General features: G+C 40.3%; 1 protein-coding gene across 1 annotated transcript; it reads right to left on the minus strand.

Moving 5' to 3' along the window:
* Positions 1–7,612: 7,612 nt before the first annotated feature.
* LOC147894062 (uncharacterized) lies at positions 7,613–9,193 on the minus strand. Its single transcript, XM_087385384.1, has 5 exons — positions 9,134–9,193; positions 8,777–8,868; positions 8,455–8,650; positions 8,321–8,361; positions 7,613–8,212 (listed from the first exon to the last, which is right to left on the minus strand). Exons 2-5 carry the CDS (start codon positions 8,858–8,860, stop codon positions 7,730–7,732), a joined length of 804 nt encoding a protein of 267 aa, XP_087241510.1. The 5' UTR covers positions 8,861–8,868; positions 9,134–9,193; the 3' UTR covers positions 7,613–7,729.
* Positions 9,194–20,583: the final 11,390 nt, after the last annotated feature.

Below are 20,583 nucleotides of genomic sequence, written 5' to 3' on the forward strand. Positions count from 1 at the left end.
CTTGGAATTACTCACCACAATCAAACAACCTTTCAGTATTATAGCAACGTGAAATCAATAAATCACATATGAATGGTGCACACATGCGACACATACCATCTCATGGTGCACCTGATGCTACACATGAATAAAATCGTACAGATGGTGCACACATGCTACACATGCTATCATCGCGTAAGTGGTGCACACAATGCTACACACTCATACAGCCGCAGCCGTATATCCAGCCATGTAGGAGCACACATGCATCACTACGGAATAGCTAGCACACATGCATCAACTGCGCGACAAAAATGCTCGATCTCACTAAACTAAATACTGAAGGATTAAATTAATGGGATAATTCCAATTCTCGTAACATCCCTCTTGCTTGAAATCGCGATTGCCCTAAATTGCGCGACAAAAAAGTAGTCAATAAATCAGGGTACTGGCGAAAATATCACTTGGGCATCCACTTAGCATCCTCAACGGGGTGGTTCTTAAATGTAAGAAGATAAATAGGATACAAGTTTCCACGTCTCGTTTGAGTGATTTGTTGATCAATGATCTTGTTTTGCTCTAAGAGCTAGGTCTCTCCTTGAAGCAATGGTGCATCGTCTAAATAGGTCGAACTGGTGGGTCTCCATGGAAAGGTTTTAGGAGGTGCACATAGAAGGAATTATGAATTTTCCAATCGGGTGGTAATTCGAGCCGATAGGCATTGTCATTAATGCGCTCCAAAACTTTAAAGGGACCATAGGATCAAACTTAACTACAGGGTGTGTCTCAATACTCTTAAGTCTGTGCTTCTCAATACGTAACATAACTAGGTCACCTTTAGCAAATACAACTTTCTTTCTACCCTTGTTTGCACGTGTAGTATACACAGCTTGAGCATGCTCGATATGCTTTTTGACAGTAGCCAAAATGCTAGAGAAATCTTCAGTAAATCGATCAGCAGCCTCTACTTAGTGCTTACGGCAGGTCAATGGAGTAGGAATGGTCTTTCCATAGACAATTTGGAATGGAGATTTGCCTATAGCAGAGTGCTTAGTGTTGTTGTAGGCAAATTGTAATATGTGTATAAATTTTTCCCAGTTGCCTGGCTGACCAAACACGTAAGCACGTAACATGTCACAAATAGTATTTTGTGTGACCTCAGTTTGGCCATTAGACTCGGGATGAAAACTAGTGGAAAATTCTAACTTCGTACCAAGATTGTCAAAGAGTGCGGTCCAGAAGTTACTACAAATTTTACTATCCTGGTCTGACACGATTACTTTTAGAAGGCCATGGTGTGTAAAGATGTGTTGATGAACAAATGAGCAGCCTAAATTGCGGTCAAGGTCTTCTTACAAGGAATAAAGTAAGCCTGCTTGCTAAATTTATCAATGATAGTCCAAATCATATCAAAACCTGAGCTAGTTGTAGGAAATCTAGTAATAAAGTCCATAGAAATCTGCTCCCATGGGCCATCAGGAATTGGTAAAGGCATAAGTAAACCTTGATATTTGCCCTTGTAGCTCTTGACTTTTTGACAAAGATGACATTGTGCAACAAAAGTTGCAACATCAACTTTAAGCTTAGGCCAGAAAATATCTTGAATTACAGTCTGATACGTAGCAGCGACGCCTCTATGTCCCATGTAGGGTGGCTGATGTACCTCTTCTAGTACCAAGCGTCGAAATGGTGCAGTGACACACAAGCACTTTTTGTAGAATAGATAGTCATTATGAATGGAATACGAGGCCATAGGGGGGCTATTAGCTTGCTTAATCTTATGCCAAATTTCTGAAAAGTCTCGATCAGTAGGATAGTCCACCTTCATAGGCTCGAAAGTGTCTCCCTCGATGACTGAGATATAATTTATGCTAGGTCAACGACTCAGTGCATAGGCAACTACATTGTCTTTTCGTGGTTGATATTGGATCATCGATTTAAACCTGTCAATAAAGGTAGCCCATTTAATGTGCCGATCCGAGATCACCAGCTGAGTAAGGAGATGTCTAAGACTCTGGTGATCAATCTTAATGAGTAACTTGGAACCCATAAGATAGTGTTTCAGAGTTTAAGGGCATGCACCACAGCGGCTAATTATTTATCATACATGGAACAGTTTAGCTCTGCTGGTTTTAATTTACGTGACTCAAATGCAATTGGATGGTTATCTTGCATGAGCACAGCCCCAAAACCCTGTCCACTAGCATCAATAACCATGACAAAGAAGGGTCTCGTAAACTCTGGCATGGTCAAAACTAGTGTGTGTGTCATTGCACCCTTAAGTCATTGAAAAGCTAAAGTGTGCTGCTCACCCCAAGAGAAAGCACGAGTCTTACGCAATAGTTTGATCAATGGATGTTCCTTGTGTGCAAAATTTCTAACAAATTTGCGATAGAAACTACATAGACCTAGAAAAGATCATAACTCATGGATATCTTTAGGCTATGGCCAATTTACTATCACTTCTAGCTTCTTGGGATCTACTTGAATGCCTTCAGCTAAAACAATGTGTCCAAGATATTGAATTTCAAGCTGGAAAAAAGAACTTTTCTCCGGGTTGGCATACAGCTGGTTCTCATGTAAGAGAGAGAAAACAAGATCCAAGTGTTTCTCATGTTCCTCCCGACTCTTGCTATAAATCATGATATCATCAAAGAAAACTACCACAAAGTCTTGATAGGGTAGGAAGATATGATTCATCATCCGACTAAATGTGGCACATGCATTGGTCAATCCAAAAGGCATAACAAGAAATTCATAGTGACCAGTTTGGGTTCTAAAAGCAGTCTTGAAAATCTCGGGCTCGATCACTTTGACTTGATGATATCCTGATAGATCTTGCTAAAGATTGTGGATCCTTAAAACTTGTCGAGTGGATCATCAACTCTCAGAATGGGGTATCGATTTTTCACAATGATTTTATTTAAGGCACGATAATCGATGCACATTCGAAAAGTTCCATTTTTCTTCTTGACAAGGAGAACGGGTGTCATGTGTGCTAGGTTAGTAACCTGATGTGCATTGGGTTGTTAACCCGACATGCAGGGGTTGTCAATGCAATGGGTTTGTTGGCTTAGTAACCGAGGGCATCGAGTTAGAGTTGACCCCTATTTTGGCCAAGATTTGGTGCATTAATTATGCCAACTGGCAAATATTTTGTTAGGTGTCAGACTATCAATGGATGTCAGATGATGCCATCATGGTGTTAGCATGCTAATGCAACAAAGTCAATGATAGCCAAGCTTGGTCAGCAGTAATGCATCAGATTTTTAACCCATCATGCGCTGGGTTACTAACTAGCACGTTTGCTGCATTACAGTTAATGTAGCACTTCTCTCTAAGACTACCTGGCTGACAAAACTTTTGGGATTCTTTGAGTTTCTGGGGCCTTTGTACACTGTTTGGAGTGCATGGGGATTGGTTTTCTAGTTGCTCTACCTACTAAACAACATGAAGCAACAAAGAGGAATAAAAAATAGCAAAAAACAAGAAAGTTTGGACCAAAATGGAAGGTTTTCTTCCCAAGATAGACTGTTTGTCATTCCCAAGACCTTGGAACTTCAACCCAATCATAACCGTTCATATATTTCAATGGGATGGGACTTCATCCAAGGTTTAGCAATGATTCTAAGTTTATACATAGCACCTTTTGAAGGGAGGGCCAACCTTATTCCTTTGAGATTCCTCCTTGCCACTCTCCCTATTTCTCATGTTATGAGCACTTGGACCATGTTCCAAGGCTGAATTCCATTGCTTCCTCTCATCATATCCTTCTCTCTGCTCTATCTTGTAAACCATTATGGGCACAGTTCCATGGGGTTAACAAAATCATTACGTATCAATACTCAAAATTCAAATCTTTCATACCTTGGAGTCATCAAGCTTAAGAGCTTGTTGTCCTTGGGGCATCAAGGCTTTGAAGCCCTCAAGCACCTGATTTCCCAAGGGAAAATAGTCCTTATGGCATCAATATGTTTTGATTTCATCCTAAACGAGGGCATCTTGAGGCCTTGAGCCCTCAAAATCTTGATGCTCAATGTCATGAAGACCTTATGCCATCAAGGCCTTGATGCCCTTGGGGCAACAAGGGCTTTTTCCATTAACCCCTTACGTACCTCTTATGTACTCTCTTATGAGCTCATGTTTTATGAACCTAGGGCATGGAGGACTTAAGCTCTTGATGCTTGAGGTTCATCAACTTCTCATAACATCAAGCTCTTCATGCCCCATGGGCATCAAGTCCTTATGCCATCAACATGTGTTGATCTCTACATGAACCTAAAGGACCATGATGCCTTGATACCTCAAGATGTCAATGTCCCTTGGGGCCATCAAGCCTTTATTCCATCATCCACTGTTGTACTCCCTTCTATATAAATCTTTGATTAACCAACAATTTCATCCTAATGCTTTGAACCCTCAAGTGATTGATGCCCTAGGAGCACCAAGCTTTTGAGCCCTGAAGCCCTTGATGCCCTAGGGACATCAAGTCCTTATGCTATCAACCACTTTTGAGCTCCCTTATTTATAGATCGTCTTTTGGCTCAACATTATTTGTTGCCTTTTTCCTTTTAAGGTATCCTTAATGTGAGAAGATGTACTTTTGAGCAAGGTACATTCAAAGCTCGATGTTGTCTTTCCTAAATGCCTCTACAATTTCATCACAACTTGTTAATTGATATTCTTCCACATCATCGATATATTCAATTAACTTTCGTGTTATCTTTGCAATTGAGCCTTCTCCTCCATTTCCTACTAGGTGTCATTGCTCCACAATTGTAATCCATGATAGAAAGCTCGATTGCAATCAACTCTTTGGATGCAAATTCAATATCAAAAATAATACATGGTATCATTCCCCATGTGTCCATACTCAAAATGATACCAACATAATTGATATGCTATCCCAAGCACAAGCACATAGCAAGCAAAAGACATAAGATCAAAAGAGCTTGACATTATGAGATCATAATAAGTATTACTTAAGGGCTTAGGGAACTGATAGATTGAGGGCCATGGCTTAAATTTTGATGCCCCTTGGGCATCACTAGCTTTGATGGCATAAGGTCTAGATGTCACATGGTCATCAAGAGCTTAAGGCTCAAGGCTCATGTTGATGGCATATGGACTTGATGCCCTAGGGCATGAAGAGCTCTAGAGTTCAAGACCTGGCATGAATGGATTGCAACTTGAGGAATAAGAAATAATGATACCAACTATTCATGAGATGATCAATAAGGGGATGAGTCCCTTCCGATAAGAGCCTTTATCCCTCAAACTGCTCTTTACTAGAAAGTTTGAAATAAGCAATGAAATCAAGCCATGGAAGTTGAGAAAGATATGATCTTTGAAGCATAATAAGTTGAGCAAGAGAGCTTGGACTGTTAAAGCTTTTCGAGGTAAATAATGAAGTTAAACTACTCTATATTCTCTAACAACATCATTAAGAGAACCATGGACTCTGATACTAGGTTGATGGAGTAAGGAGAGTGTTCAAAGAGAGATGAGTGTGCATGAGTGTGGGAGACGTAGACAATGAGATTTTAAGAGGTAGACAATGAAGCTTTTTGAAGTAGACAATTAAGCTAAACTACTCTATATGGTAAGCTACTCTTTTTAAAGTAGATAATGAAGCTAAACTACTTTATATGCTAGGCAAAGTATAACTAGGAACCATTAAGAGAGCCATGGACTTTGATACTATGTTGATGGAGTAGGGAGAGTGCTAAAAGGGAGATGAGTGTGCAAGAGTGTGGGAGAGGAATACCAACACATACTAACTATACCCTACTAACATAAGGGTACAAAGTCAAGTCCCTACTAGCTCACTTAGGTCCTTTAAGACCATAATGCACATGTAATGTGCATATGTAGTGCATTTCATATATCTCAACACTATACACACTATGGCTTCCCTACTAGCTCACTTAAATCCTCTAAGGCCATAATGCACATGTAATATGCATATGTAGTGCATTTCATATATCTCAACACTATACACACTATGGCTTTGCTAGTAGTCCTTGCCTTGTGCTCTAATAAATTTAAGGGAATTTCGCTTTAGAGATGTCCCCATACTAGTTTGTTGAACTTGGAAACTAGGTGTTAAATATGAGGCATTTTCAATAAAGTGGTCACCATCTAGTAGATTAGCATCATGGATACGTAAGCATACTTGGATCAACTTGAATCACCTAAACATAAACTTGCATTAACTTGAATTACAAATTTGGCCACTCAATTGTACATAGGTATCTTGAAAGATAAGAATCGCATACTAAACAATACCCCAGTAAACAATTTCTTAACCCTTTGTCACCATTAAAATTAAATAAACACTAAGGACCATAAGCCATCTTCAATTAACCCTTCTAAACAAAGGAGCCTTGAATCAATGGACTGGTAGAATAAGGTGTTATGTTACTTACATACCTTGAAGCACACTATATAGCACACATATTCAAAGGATCATACCATACTTACCCTCTTCAATCGATCCTTTTTCACTCAACTTTAAGTATCTTCTAAAGACACTTTGAAATTTTACTCTTTCACTCATATTTTGCTTGCACTACTTTTACCAATGGAAACTTTTTCACAAGTAAATACTAATGAATAACTACCCGTAAACACAAGAAGGTGAAGTAGCAAAATCTTAAAGTGTGAACATTTATTCAAACAATGTGAACTCAATACATCTATTGAGTTTTAAGCAAGACTCAAATAAGTACTCATGAGCACCTTTTTTAACACACCCACCCCACTCACCCACCCGTGGTCCTATCAAGGGGCACCTGCCCTAGACCAATGGACGTAAGGTCCACAACTGTGCTAAATTCACACACACCACATACACACCCCCCCAACCATATGTCAAGACACCAAGCCCCAACCTTTAAGATTTGAACTAGGGATCTAGGGATTGGAAGCCTAAAGCCCAAACCACTAGGCCAAAGCCTTGGAGGCATCCATGAGCACTTTTAGTGCAACCATATGAGAGTATGCTTAGATCACAACTAGCCAACTTTTTTAAATTCAAAAGTGGGAGGGAAAATCCAAGCGTACAAGTACAATGGGTCCAAATAACCTATAGTAGCATATTTGTAATGCTCAATATATTAAGTATAACAAAGACAAAGAAGAAGAAGAAACTTAAATTCATGGCATAGGGAACAAACTTGCACGCTTAAGTTCTATCTTCTTACAACATTTCAAAAGAAGTAATTCCTCATCCTATCACATGATGCATTGAATGTAATGTAGTGAACAAGATCCAAATGTAGGAGATATTTTATTTTCATGTCAAATGAAAGCTCCACCTAATGAAATTAAGATGTTTAGTAAAACTATGAGATACACTCACATATTAAGCAAGAAAATGGAGGTGTGAACAAACTTGCATGGCAAAACAAAGAAGTATAAAAGGTTGTCCATTCAAAGAAAAATCAGTATTGAGTAGTCCAACCTATGAAGGTAAATTTCATTGCAACTAATAAAGCTTCCACCCCTATAGAAGCTCTCGTAAGAAAATGTGAAGCTCCCGTTACAAGAGACATGTAAGAGCACCGAGTAAAAATTAGCTAGTTTGGGAGTTCCTACAGCGAAGTAAAGTTAAGGCTTGTCGTCTGTGTTCTATGAGTGTATTACGAAGAGACACAGACTCGAGTCTCGAAAAACTAACCCTCAGGAACAGGCTTATGATTCATAAAGTCTTTGCAATTTGCAAAGCTCGACTCCTATGTATATGAATTCAAAATAAGGTCCTGCAGGCTTTCCTCACTTGTAAACTTGCTGCTGCTACATTGCCCTCTGCCCAATCTCTGAGTTGCCCAGGCCTTATGTACACTCTCTGCTTCTTCTCACCAAGAATATGCCTTCCGGGTTTTAGCTTTGCGCTCAGATATGGTGATAAGCCTTGAGGCTCGGACGAAGCTTGTCGTTGCGTACCCTTGCTTCCACTCGAATGCCTTTTCTGCGAGGAAATTGAGAGCCCTTCTGTAGAAATGCCTCGGCGTTGTATGAAGGTCGTATCGTCAAGCGACAGCTCCTCTCGAGGAGTTTCAATCCAGCTATCAGACTCAGCCCGATCCCGGTGCGGAGGCGTCAAATCGGGACTCGCAGGACCGATCTCTGAGGTGTAAGTTTCTTCGGGGCACGTAATGTTTTCCTTGAGGAGGCCTTTTGAGCCTGCGTGACCACAGGATTTCTCGGATCCGTTGGAGATAGAGCTTGCCTGTTTATTACAGACGCAGAAATTTGAAAATTATAGCTTGTTAGTCATTGTAAAAGAGCAATCTTGACCTTAACGACGCGGAATCGTAAATCAGACCAGAGAACTCACAGATACGTCTGTTTCTCCGGAGAAACACCGAGAAAACCTTCCTGCAAAATTACGGAAAATCAAATAGTTAGCATAAGATCCACACGAAACCTGATTAAATGGAGTTACGAAGAGAATGAGCTTTAAGAAATCACCTGGATCAGCTTCCAATTTTAGACTCCGCTCTGGCGCGATTGACCTTTTTTCCTGGGAGCATGACGATGAAGGAGGAAGCCACCGCAGGGTGCCATCAGCCACCTTCAAGCAATGCATAAGGCTACCAGGGACGGAAGAAAGACTCCCTCTCCGAGACTCGTTGAGAGAACGTGGAGTTGGCGGTCCTTTAAGTCTCTGGCAATGCAAAATCAGCTTGACCTTCCAGCTCTTCAGGCAATGAAATCGATGTAGCTACATTTAAAAAGCGGCGCTGCTTCCTTGGATGCAAATAACAAAATGGCATAAGGAAGAGCGTCTAACCTTAGAGTGGGTCTGGCCCTCAACTTCGCTAGATCCACGAAACTTTTCGCCAGCAACTGTGCTACTGTTTCCGTGATTTGCCATTCTTGAACCTGTCATTCCCGGTAACTGATTTGAAACCTGGCCACAAGAGTAGAAGTGCCTGTGGCGCTAAAGGTACAACAGAAATTTGAAACAGGCATATATCCACAGATGAGCAAAGAGGCGCAAGGCTATACGCACGATGAGCCACGGTAGCAAAGAAGCGAAAGACGATACACAGACGGAAGCTGATGACGTCTTGAGGTCGACGGGCAGGCGCTGCCAATTCTGGAGAAAGGAGAATGAAAACAGAGAGGATGAAGCAAGGAAGGATACCTGAAAGATGTTGAAGCGATGGATGGATGGATGGAGACGAAGAATCAAGGGATGAAGAAGAAGGCACGGAAATGAATGAATGGATTGAAGAAAATGAAGACGAAGAAGAAGAAGAAGAGGAAGGAAGGCCGTTTGACAATTTGAGCTTTGGCGCCACTCCTTAACCTTTCTCATTTACTTAATTAACCCCGTCTTCTTTACCCCCTAATCTCTCCTCTTTTATTTCGAATTTTCCCCCCCTTCCACTTTCACTATCCCAACCCTAATTCGCCCATTCCTCACACCTTCCCACTTCCACACATGAAGATTTCAACGTTTCTCGGCATTCCCAGACATGCCGCCCCACGAAGATTTGAACGTTTCTTTAATGCCAGCTCACGGCACGTTTGGAGACTCTTACAGCAACCATCAAACTGTTTGGTCCCATAGCTTTGGGTATTGCTAGGCTACGTCAGCCTCCTGATATTTCAGGATGTTAGGCTAGAGCTACAATACCAGCCCAGCATTCTTAGCCAGCCCTAGCCCTCCATGGGGTTGTGAGATTGCCTGCTAGTAGGGCTGGGATAGCCACATAAGCATGCACGGGGAGGCTCTCTAAGATCCCAAGGTGCCCAAAACCATCTAGCTAGTGTTTTTACTTCAACATCATTAGACATTTTGGATATGCCACACATGGCTCTATTGCACATTCTTTGTTACAAAGACGAGTAGCATGACCCATCTACAATTCGATAAAAACTCACTTGTGTCAAGTCTCACTGTTGGGATCCTAGGTCAACTTTGATTTCAGTTTAGGTTTTGTGTATAAATCTCAATGTTGAATGCTTCTTAGGGAATTTTCAAATTTGTTTGGAATTGAGAAAAATGTTTTTCATAGCATTGCATGCCTATGTATGCATGGCATATATATTATATGTGTGTATGTCCATTTTATTAAAAATGTATTTAAGAAAAACATAACTTCAAAATCTCTCTCTCTCTCTCTCTCTCTCTCTCTCTCTCTCTCTCTCTCTCTCTCTCTCTCTCTCTATGGAAAGGTTGTAAGGATGGGACTACCTTTTGCCACATGGCACCACACAAATAAGTAAATAGAGAATCGAAGATCAATGAGTAACATCATGGAAGTCAAGACTGGAGAGCCTAGCATGAAAGCATCCCCAACCCTAGAGTTCTACCCCCACCTCCACCTTCTCCATCTCTTCAACAAATTGGAGCTCTACCATGCACTTTTCTACTCCTCTTGCCCTTCATTGCAACAGCCACACAAACTTTCCTTTGAGCTTCTCCCTCCATTCAACCCTCTTGCTTTCATTCCTACACTAGTGAGTGCTCCCCGCCACACAACTCCTTGTTATTGATTTACCCATAACACGTCACTTGGAAGGTCGAACGTCGACATTCCAACTTCTATGATTCTGAGCCTTTGTCATTCCTGGCCTCCACTATGCATTGCTTTACTATAAGTAGCATTCTTAGCCTCCACTATACATTGCTTTTATTATAAGTAGCAATCCACTATAATATGTTGTTTGTCGTAGGGCCCCGTCTTAGATGCCTCTCCCTGTTGAGAATGACTATTTAGACCTATCTCACAACTCTCAGATCTGTTATTTTCTTGAGCAATCTATTAAATTCCCTCAATCTCTCCTACAATGACTTCACAGGTTCCCATTCTAAATCTTGGTTTGTTTAGATGTCCCAATCCGATAGAGTACTTTGGAAACCCTTGCATTTGTGGATGGATCCTTCATCTTGCTTTAAGAGGTCACAAACATCAAATCAATCGCTCGATTAAGCTGATTGCCAATATAACTGTTATTTTGTCAATGCTCGTGGTCGCATTCTTGGTTTACAACCTCAAAAAGGGAGAGCACATTGCAATCGATGCGGGTTCTTTTCAAGTTTTGGCTAACCAAGAGAGATTCACCATGGAAGATGTTAGATCGTTTTAGGTTGCTTTCATGTTTTTGCATAATTAAGAGGGATTCACCATGGAAGATCTAATTAGAATCGCCACAAAAGCTTTTATGAGAATAATGTCCTTGGTGAGTAGCATTGACACAGTTTATAGAGGCATGTTGGTTGAAGGGGGAGTAATTGTTGTGAATATATTCTGTGATACTTCTTTTGAGAGCTTGCTCTTCAGATAGGTATAGATCCTTGGATGACAATTATAAGCTACATTGCTAATCTAAACCTCAAGGCTCCAATCTGGAATCTATGTTAATAGTAGCCTCAAGCAGTATTTGCAACCCCCAGGAAAAAATCTGTCAAATTAGTTGGAAAATCTATTGGAATATAGCGAGTAGGTGCGTAAGCCCTAGATAATGAAAATGGGGTCCTACCATCCGTGACTTGAAGCTAAGCAACATTCTTTGGACTTCGAGTTCCAAGCATGCATTGGAGACTTCAAAATCGCTAGGTTAGAAAGTAATGTCACCGTTGAAGCTTCTCTCACTTTTGATTCTTCGAGCAAATCAATTATTCTTAATTTGGTTGATGACAAACTCCATGTTCTGTGGTTGATATTTTCATATTCATCCTTTAGGAGGAACACACGCACAAATCAAGGAGCTTCCATGGATTACACTTCTTTAGCTCTCAATCAATCAAATGCTTGAGAGAGGCACCACACAGAGGCAATGCACATAGAGGCAGGCAGGCAGGCTCGATGACAAAAGGCAATGCATTGAGAGACGCATGCGGGTTGGTAGCATCACCAAGAAGGTTGCAGCCATGATGCAAGCTATAGGGTAGCAAATTCAAAATTCAAAATGTGCCCACCACACGTGGAGCCTTCCTTTAGGTAGAAGTGGACTTTCCTCTAAGTGCCAGATGTTGTCTTGCTTTGAGAAAATGTATAGATATATATAGATGAGATACAAAGGGCCTGTGGTTTTGGGTAGGAGGGACAAATCACAAAAGTGTCAGAGATAGAGTAAAGATCTAGGGTGACAATAACAAAGGTGACTCATTCAAGGTCAAAGTTGGGGTTCAACTTCATTCCCCTTCGTTTAGCACAATTCCTTTCCTTCTTCAAGGGTATGCCATTGAGGAGATCTCTAAGAGGATTGCCAAGAGGCACGTAGGAGCTAAGACAATAATCCAGGTCTATGAATGTTGCCACCAAATTCACCTTTAAACATAGCTTCTGGACCTAAACTCATGGTTCAACTCTTAGTAAATGCATCATATGTATTTGTCTTCAACCACCTGCTACTTCTATATGTTTTCCAACATAGGTAGGGCTTTCACTTAAGCCCTCTTCTTGACCCAAATTGGCTTCTAGCATTTTTTAGTGGGCCCCTAGGACCAAGTGCTCATTTGGACACATGGAACCAAATTTGGATCACGATGGATCTTGGGCTAATCATTGCCTTTCAATACTTTTGTTGACATGTGGTAACTGGGGGAAACTTTCTAAATGTTATGTCAAGGCAATCCATGTGACATAGGATGATGACATGGCAACCCTAACCCTAACCGTAAGGGGTTTGTATATATTTTATTTATTCTTTTCAACTTTATCTAGTGTACAGTTAGCAAGTCGTTTGTGGTGTGCTCTCTTGAGGCATCGAGATCCTTGAGTCCATGAGAGTGATTGAGAGTTCTCTTGAATGTTCTCTTTGCTAGTTCACTTCTAGTAAGAGATTTCTATTCATTATATTTTTGTTCATTGGCTCTCATAGAGTTCTCCTTGTAGAGCTCCCTTCACCCATAATTTTCCTTCAAAAAACTCTAGAATCTGATATCTAGAACTCATGTTATGGTGTTTTGAAGTTCAAAGGGTTTCTTGTGAGAAAGTGAGAGAAGGTTCAAAAGGTTTTGTTTTAGAGAGAAAAAGTATTCTGAATGGTTGAATCCTTCTTGAGATCTTGTGATTTCTCATTCCGAGATATGAGATTTGAGAGGCTGGAGAGTTGCTTTTCCTTCAATCACTGGGGTTGATTCCCTTATCTATGGCTTCTTTACACCCTGCAAGCTCCTAATGGAAGGCCTAGTAGCTCCAACTGACTAGCAACTCCTTGATCCAAGCAGGCTGCACATGAGTGCCTATGCCATCGATAAGTGCCTCACAATAGCTGACACCCATGCAACTAAAACTAAGGACCAGCTTTCAACTTCAACAACAGAATGCTCTTAGCCAAGGCGCCACCAAAGACTCCTACAACTCTCATAGGCAGCCATCACCTAACCAACTAGCAAGTAGATGCAGGGTGAGCATAAACGACTACCTCTATAGCACAACCAACAACACTCCTCTACGACCACTGGTTAGTAGCTCCAAGATGCAAAGCCTACAGCTCACATCATCTATGTACAAAAGCACCTCCAACTCAACAATGGCATCACTCACAGCTGCAGTGAGGGATTCAATCAACAAGCGACTACCAATGACTAGCAAACGACAGACTCGACCCAATAGCCATCTACATGATCTTGCATGGTGACTAATAGAAGCATCGGCTCCAATGACCACGCTTAGCAACACGACACACAAACTACAACAACAACGACTTCCCTATAGATGACAATGCCTCCATCAATGAGGTGACGAAGATCTCAACTTGCACATCAACAGCTCTAGCAACACGACAAAAGCAACGACCCATGTTGGTGCATAGCTTCCTCCACAAGCAACCCAAACATCGTAGCACATGATGAGCCAAGCCACGGAGCTCATGGAGCACCACTGAACACACAATAGTAGACGCGACTTCATGCTCGACCTGACAATAAATGCCTTCATCAACTCCCTTGCAGAATCTTTGAAGACTCTAGAGGAATCTATAGATTTTGCTAGCCACACAGCAGACCTAAAGAGATAGGGTTAGCCATACCTCTACTCATAATTGTGACACATGGCCATCCTAACTAAGCAACATGTGACAAATAGGTCTACCACATGATCATGAACCTTATCTATCCACGTTAGCATGGTGCCACATCTGGCCCAGCACCTAAAAGGAACAAAAGAAAAAGAAACTATTTGCTGCTTTTCATCGCTCAACAGTTGGTCTAGCTCTAGATCATAGTAGATTAGCTCATCCATAAAGGAGGCAGCTCCAAAGTCACCAATTGAAGCCATGCCAACAAATTCTATACTAATTCCTACTTGGAGTCAGTCCCTACGCTCACATGCGGTTTCACATAATCACATGTCCTAAAACCTGACCATCTACAGATTAGTGGAGTAGATTTCAGAGTTTTTAGAGGTATTGGTAGATTGCACATTGTTTCATTTTGCACTCATATGCCTTCATTGTAAAGCCGTATTGGCTATATTTTAGGCATTTGTGCACATTATTTAAGCCTTATAAAGCCTCTTGGCTATTCTTGACATGATTTGCCACACAAGCCTTTAATAGATTGATTATATATTGTAGTTCTTCTTCACCACCAGTAGTTCAGGTTGTAGTTGATTCAGACACTATTTTCACATACACTTTGAATATATTTATTGCATCATGTCTACTACTAGCAACCTCAATTTAGTGGCATCTGCTTTGTTAGACAGCTCCAACTACAGCACATGGACATGTCAATGAAGACCATTCTTGTACTTCAAGATAGATGGGAGTATGTCAATGGGTCTACACCTAGACCATCTAATGCACCAGTAGCAACTCCTACATTGCTCCACCACAAGCAAAAGGGTCTACACCTATAACAACGGTGTCCATACATGTTGTAAATCCTACCATTGCTTGAGAACAAGTAGAGTGGGACAAGAAACACAAATATGCATATCATTTGATCAAACAAAATGTGCAAGATGTCATGCTAGGACAGCTCCACATAGTGAAGACATCCAAAGAAGCATGGGATCTGTTCATAGCTCTTTATGAGACTAAAGACACATCCATGATTCTCACATTGAGAAATCAGATCAACCAAAGTTTCTGCAACAATAATGAAACTGCTCATGCTTATGTACTTAGGATGAAGGATTACAACAATCAACTCGCAGCAGTAGAAGAGACTATAAATCCCACAAAAATGGTTCAAGTCATTCTAAATGGACTAGGAGAGGGATATGAGATCCTAGTCCATAGTATTGCCATTCAAAGGTATATTCCAACAGTGGAAGAGCTACTATCAGTGTTACTTGGTGAAGAATGCTGGACATTTCAAGCAGATGCAAAGGTCATCCCAATGATCAAACCTTCACAGCTTCAGACAGAGGTAGATTATCTTAGAGTAGTGGTCATCATCATCAACAATAGCATCTAAAGCAGCAACATCATCCAAGGGGAAATCATTCCAATAGAGGAATATTTCAAGGAAGAGAGAATGCATCCACCAACATGTCAAACTTTTACTGCACCTATTGTCATAAGTTTGGACACTATGAAAGAGATTGTCACAAGAAGCAGTACGACAAGGAGGTCAATCTAGTAGTAATCAAGGGAATTTTTGCGAAAGAGAAAATCACAATGTTGGATATTCAAGTCACAAAGTCATTATGCCAATGAACCTCATAATATGTATCATGCAAATGAGGATATGTAGAAGATGGATACAATATACATTGACATAGATGTAATTCCAAAGAGGAATGCAACTATCAAGTTGACCAAGCAGATCAAGATCCCTAGTACATTGGTGGCAATACATTAGTGCACATGACAAGGCATCAAGAATGGTTGACAGAGTTGAAACCATTAGAAGGACCAAAGAATGTTAATCTACACTTTAGATAACACACCAAATCTAGTTCAAGGGAAAGCCATTGTCCCCATGAATGATTTTATTGGTATAAAAGGATTGGTGAAATATGTACTCTATGTTCCAAAGCTCATCCAGATGGGCAAATGATAGAACCCAACTATCGAGTCATCTTCGATGGAGATGAAGAGATAAATCTAGAGGAGACTAGCTCGTGGAAAAAGTAGTCAAGGAAGGATGCTTATTTAGAATGCTAGCTTCAGTGCCGGACATACATGCCATGTTAGCTCAACAACAACTAATGCCACTTTCCATAGTATGGCATAAGAGATATGAACATGTCAATTTCAAAAGCTTGATGTAGTTAAGAAAAGAATATGGCAATGGGAATTCCTAAACAATAGTTTCTTTGAATAGTTTGCAAAGCATGTTGCTTCAATAGAACCAACCTTGGTAGAAGAACCTCTCAAGCAAGAGGTATTCTTGATATGATTCATACATATGTATGGGGTTATGCACATACTCGCATCATCAATGGTTCACTTTACAACTTGACTTTCATTGATGACTACAACATATATTGTTGGGCTACTTTCTGAAAGAGAAATCTGAAGTCTTTTCCAGATTTCAAGAATGCAAAACCATGGTAGAGAGGCACAAAAATCAAATTCATGAGATCAGATAGAGGAGGTGAATACATGTCTTCATCATTCATGAACTTTTGAAGAAGTAATGGCATTCAAGGACAATTCACATGTGCAGATACTCCTCAATAGATTGCAATAGCTGGAAGGAAGAATGGGACTTTAGTTGACAATGCTAGAGCAATGCTCACCAAGAAGTATTTGCCGAATCAAGATTGGGCAAAAGCAATTGCACTACAACATTGGGTCTACTTTTTGAAAGAGAAATCTGAAGGCTTTTCCACATTTCAAGAATGCAAAGCCATGGTAGAGAACCAAGCAAGCAGAAAAATCAAATTCATGAGATCACACAGAGGAGGTGAATACATGTCTTCATCATTCATGAACTTTTGTAGAAGGAATGGCATTCAAAGACAATTCACATATGCAAATACAACTCAATAAAATGCAATAGCTGGAAGGAAGAATGTGACTTTAGCAGACAGTGCTAGAGCAATGCTCACTAAGAAGCATCTTTCAAATCAGGATTAGGCAAAAGCAATTGCACTACAAACTAGTTGCCTAATTGGCTTCCAACTAAACCAACTTAGGGTATGAGACCTTATGAGGCATTCACTAGATACAAGCCATGCATTAGGCATCTTTGTGTATTTAGTTGCATAGCATATGCGCACATACATGGTGTGAAATCACATAACTGCATCATGGTACCTGTGAAGAGAGCAAAGCATAGAAGTTGTATGATCTCATCAATCAAAAGATGATTCTCACCCAAGATGTAATCTTTGATGAAAAATTAGAATGGAAAACATAAGAGATGGTCATACCAATTTCTCAATCACCTACAAAAAAGGTTGATGAAGAAGAGGAAGAATTGCTAAAGAACCCATAAGAAGAGCAGCAACTCAGATGGCCTACTAGGAAAAGTAGACCGCCAACCAGGTTGACATATGCTCCAAAAGCCAAAGCAATTCAGGTTGAAAATACCAATTATTCTCTAATGACTACCATCATGGCTATAGTTGGGCCAGTGTACTTTGAAGATGTAGTTATAAGATGAAATAGCAAATTACTATGAATGAAGAAATGAAAGCTTTGTATAAAAACAACACTTGGGAATTATGTGACCTTCCACCTGGAAAGAAGGCCATAGCAAACACATGGGTTTACAAAGTGAAGTACAATCTAGATGGAAGCATTGAAGATACAAAGCCAGACTAGTTACAAAAGGAATTGCACAACAATATGGTCAAGATTATGAGGAGACTTATGCTCCAGTAGCAAAGATGGATTCCATACAATTCTTGATATCACTAGCCACACTCAACAAATGGAATGTGTACTAGCTAGATGTCAAGAATGCTTTTCTCAATGGTTACCTAGATGAAGAAGTCTACATGCAGCAACCAGTAGTGGATGTTGAACCAGGGAAAGAGCATCAAGTTGTTGGTAAGTATTTTGCTAATCTGGGATACACAAAGTCCAATGCAGATCATACTCTCTGTTACAAAGTTCAAGGGGAAGACATTACTATTGCACTTTTGTATGTAGATGATAGGAAGCAATAATACCTTCATTAGCAAGCTGAAACAAGACTTATATGTAGCATTTGGACTTATGCATTGTTGTCTTGGAGTTGAGTTTCGGACAGCACCTTCATGAGCCAACAGAAATATGTGGATAGTCTCCTGAAGAATTTTCATATGGCAGATTGCAAGGTTGCAGCCACTCCCATGGAATAAAGGTTGGCACTTATAAAAGATTTAGAAAAGCATACCACCAATGACAAGTACTATCAATAGCTCATCGAAACTCTTATATATCTGACTGTCACTAAAATTGCATTTAGGGCTTCCTCCCTAATCTACATCACAGAACCCCTCAAGATGTGGTTTAGCATATGGGAACTCTTTTAGATATGCTAGCCTATGATTGGTTGTCCCACTAAGGTATTAAAAATTCTACTTCACCTAGTCTCATGGTGGATGCATGACTTTGTCATAAATTGGCTCAACAATTCTATTGCATAGTAAATATTAGGCCATGTTGACGTCATTAAGTAGATGAGCTTACCAACCTCTTGTCAGTAAAGTGTAAGATGTGAAAATTTTGCACTCCGTAACTTCAACATGTTGTGCCTAGTATCAATATGTGTACTCAAAGGTATGGCATCCAACATTCCAAACTACTCTAACATAGAGTCAATATACCTTGTTTGGCTGAGAAATATGCCTTTCTCAGTTTGTTCTATCTCAACACGCAAAATTTAATGCAAGAATCCCGAATCATGCATTTGAAATTGTCTTTGAAGATCCTTGAAGAGCTTGTTGTTGCTACATACTATGATGAGGTCATCCACATAGGATGCAATCATTGTGAGAGCATCTGCATTTCTCTTCGCATCCATGATCAAGATGACTCCTCTTGAAGCCTTCTTGTCTAAAGTAAGTGTTGATATTGCTATACCAAGCCCATAGATCTTGTGTTACATAGTCATTATGCTCACACGTGCACATACTACTCTGATTTTTTCCTATTTTCTTTTTCAAATTTGGATGCTATCATATGCACTAAACAAAATCCACTAAAAGTTCTCGTATATGCACCCTCTACTTACCCAGTGCAATTTAAGAGGGGCTATTGAGGATGGTGTAAATTGCACCATTTAGATAGGGCATAGGGGCAAACCCTACTCCTAACCCTAAGGGGTTCACACGTATGTATTTATGTTTATCTTCAGAACAACATAGTGTATAGGTAGCTATATCATGTGAACAACATAGTGTATAGGTAGCTATATCATGTGCACTCCTCCTCTCTCTTTCTCCCTTGCTCAGTTCCACTATCAATGGTATGGTTCTTCCTTTCTACTACTCTATTTTGTTCTTGTGTTGTAGGCAAGGGAAATTCTTTGCATATTTATGTATAATGAATTTCTTCTATCACAATTTGCTGGCATGCCACGTTTCACGGTCTTTCTTCATGGTGTAGACAAATATATTTATTCTGGAGTCATCTATAAATGTGACAAATTATTTGCGGCACCAACTAATGGGGCATATTGGTCATATACCTTGCAATGTCAATATGCACCAACTCTAATGGTCTCTTGGCTCTTCTTGCTTGACCCTTGGGAAAAGAATCCCTATGTTGTTTCCCATAAAGGCATCCTTCCCACAAATCACCCTCCTTGATAGAGGGAGTCCTTTCACCATGTTCTTACATGCAAGCTACTGCATGGATCTGAAGTTATGGTGCCCATACCTTTGGTGCCATAACTGAGGATATATATGTGCAAGCATGCATACAACCTAACTAGGGTTTATGATCACCAATTTGTAAAAAATGCTATCTCTCAATCCATGTCCAATGAAAAAGATCACCTTATTATCATCAAAGAAGGTCCAAATCTTCTAATCAACACATTTTATGACTGAGACTAAAGTCATGGCAAGTCTCGACACATAAAAAACATCACAAATGAACTTTAACTTCCCATTTGGAAGCTAAACTAGTATGTCACCAATTCCTTTGAATAGAAGTGGATGATTGTCTCCAAGAGCATGAGCCCATCCGATCTCAAATCTTAGAATGCCAAATAAGAGGTTGATGCTTGAATTCCTCCCTATAGTGAGGTCGAGCCCAATTTAAATTCCTCCCTTTAGTGAGGTCAAGCCCAAATGAGTCCTCCCACAAGCCACTATTAGACCCTGTAAAGACTCCTCATTAATGGGAAACTCTTCCACATAAGGGGCGGCCTCAATAAAAATCCGATGATGAGTGGAGAATTAAAGCTACTCATTGCACCTCTAAATTGCATTCGGTGCCCACATAGCCTAGCCTCCCTTAGGTGGGATCTTAGGCTAGTGCAAAATCTCTGTAATAGTTGAATGTATCTCCTCCTCTTAGAACAAGGTGTTCGACAAGGTTGATCTAGGTCTAGCATGGTCAAGGATTGGTAAGACATCATGGTACTACCAAAATGTCGTTGGCTACCCCATGCATGTGAGAGAGCCTATCATAGAAGCTATAACAATTGGCAACAAACTAAGCGACTAGCAATAAAGAAAGTCTTTCGTAAACCCCAACCCGGTTGCCCACATTGCTATTATTTGGGACATCCAAACTCTACTATCA

Source organism: Dipteris shenzhenensis, chromosome 14, assembly GCF_047967505.1.
Source record: "Dipteris shenzhenensis isolate YYH24624 ecotype China chromosome 14, Dip_SZ_1.0, whole genome shotgun sequence".
Lineage (NCBI taxonomy): Eukaryota > Viridiplantae > Streptophyta > Polypodiopsida > Gleicheniales > Dipteridaceae > Dipteris > Dipteris shenzhenensis.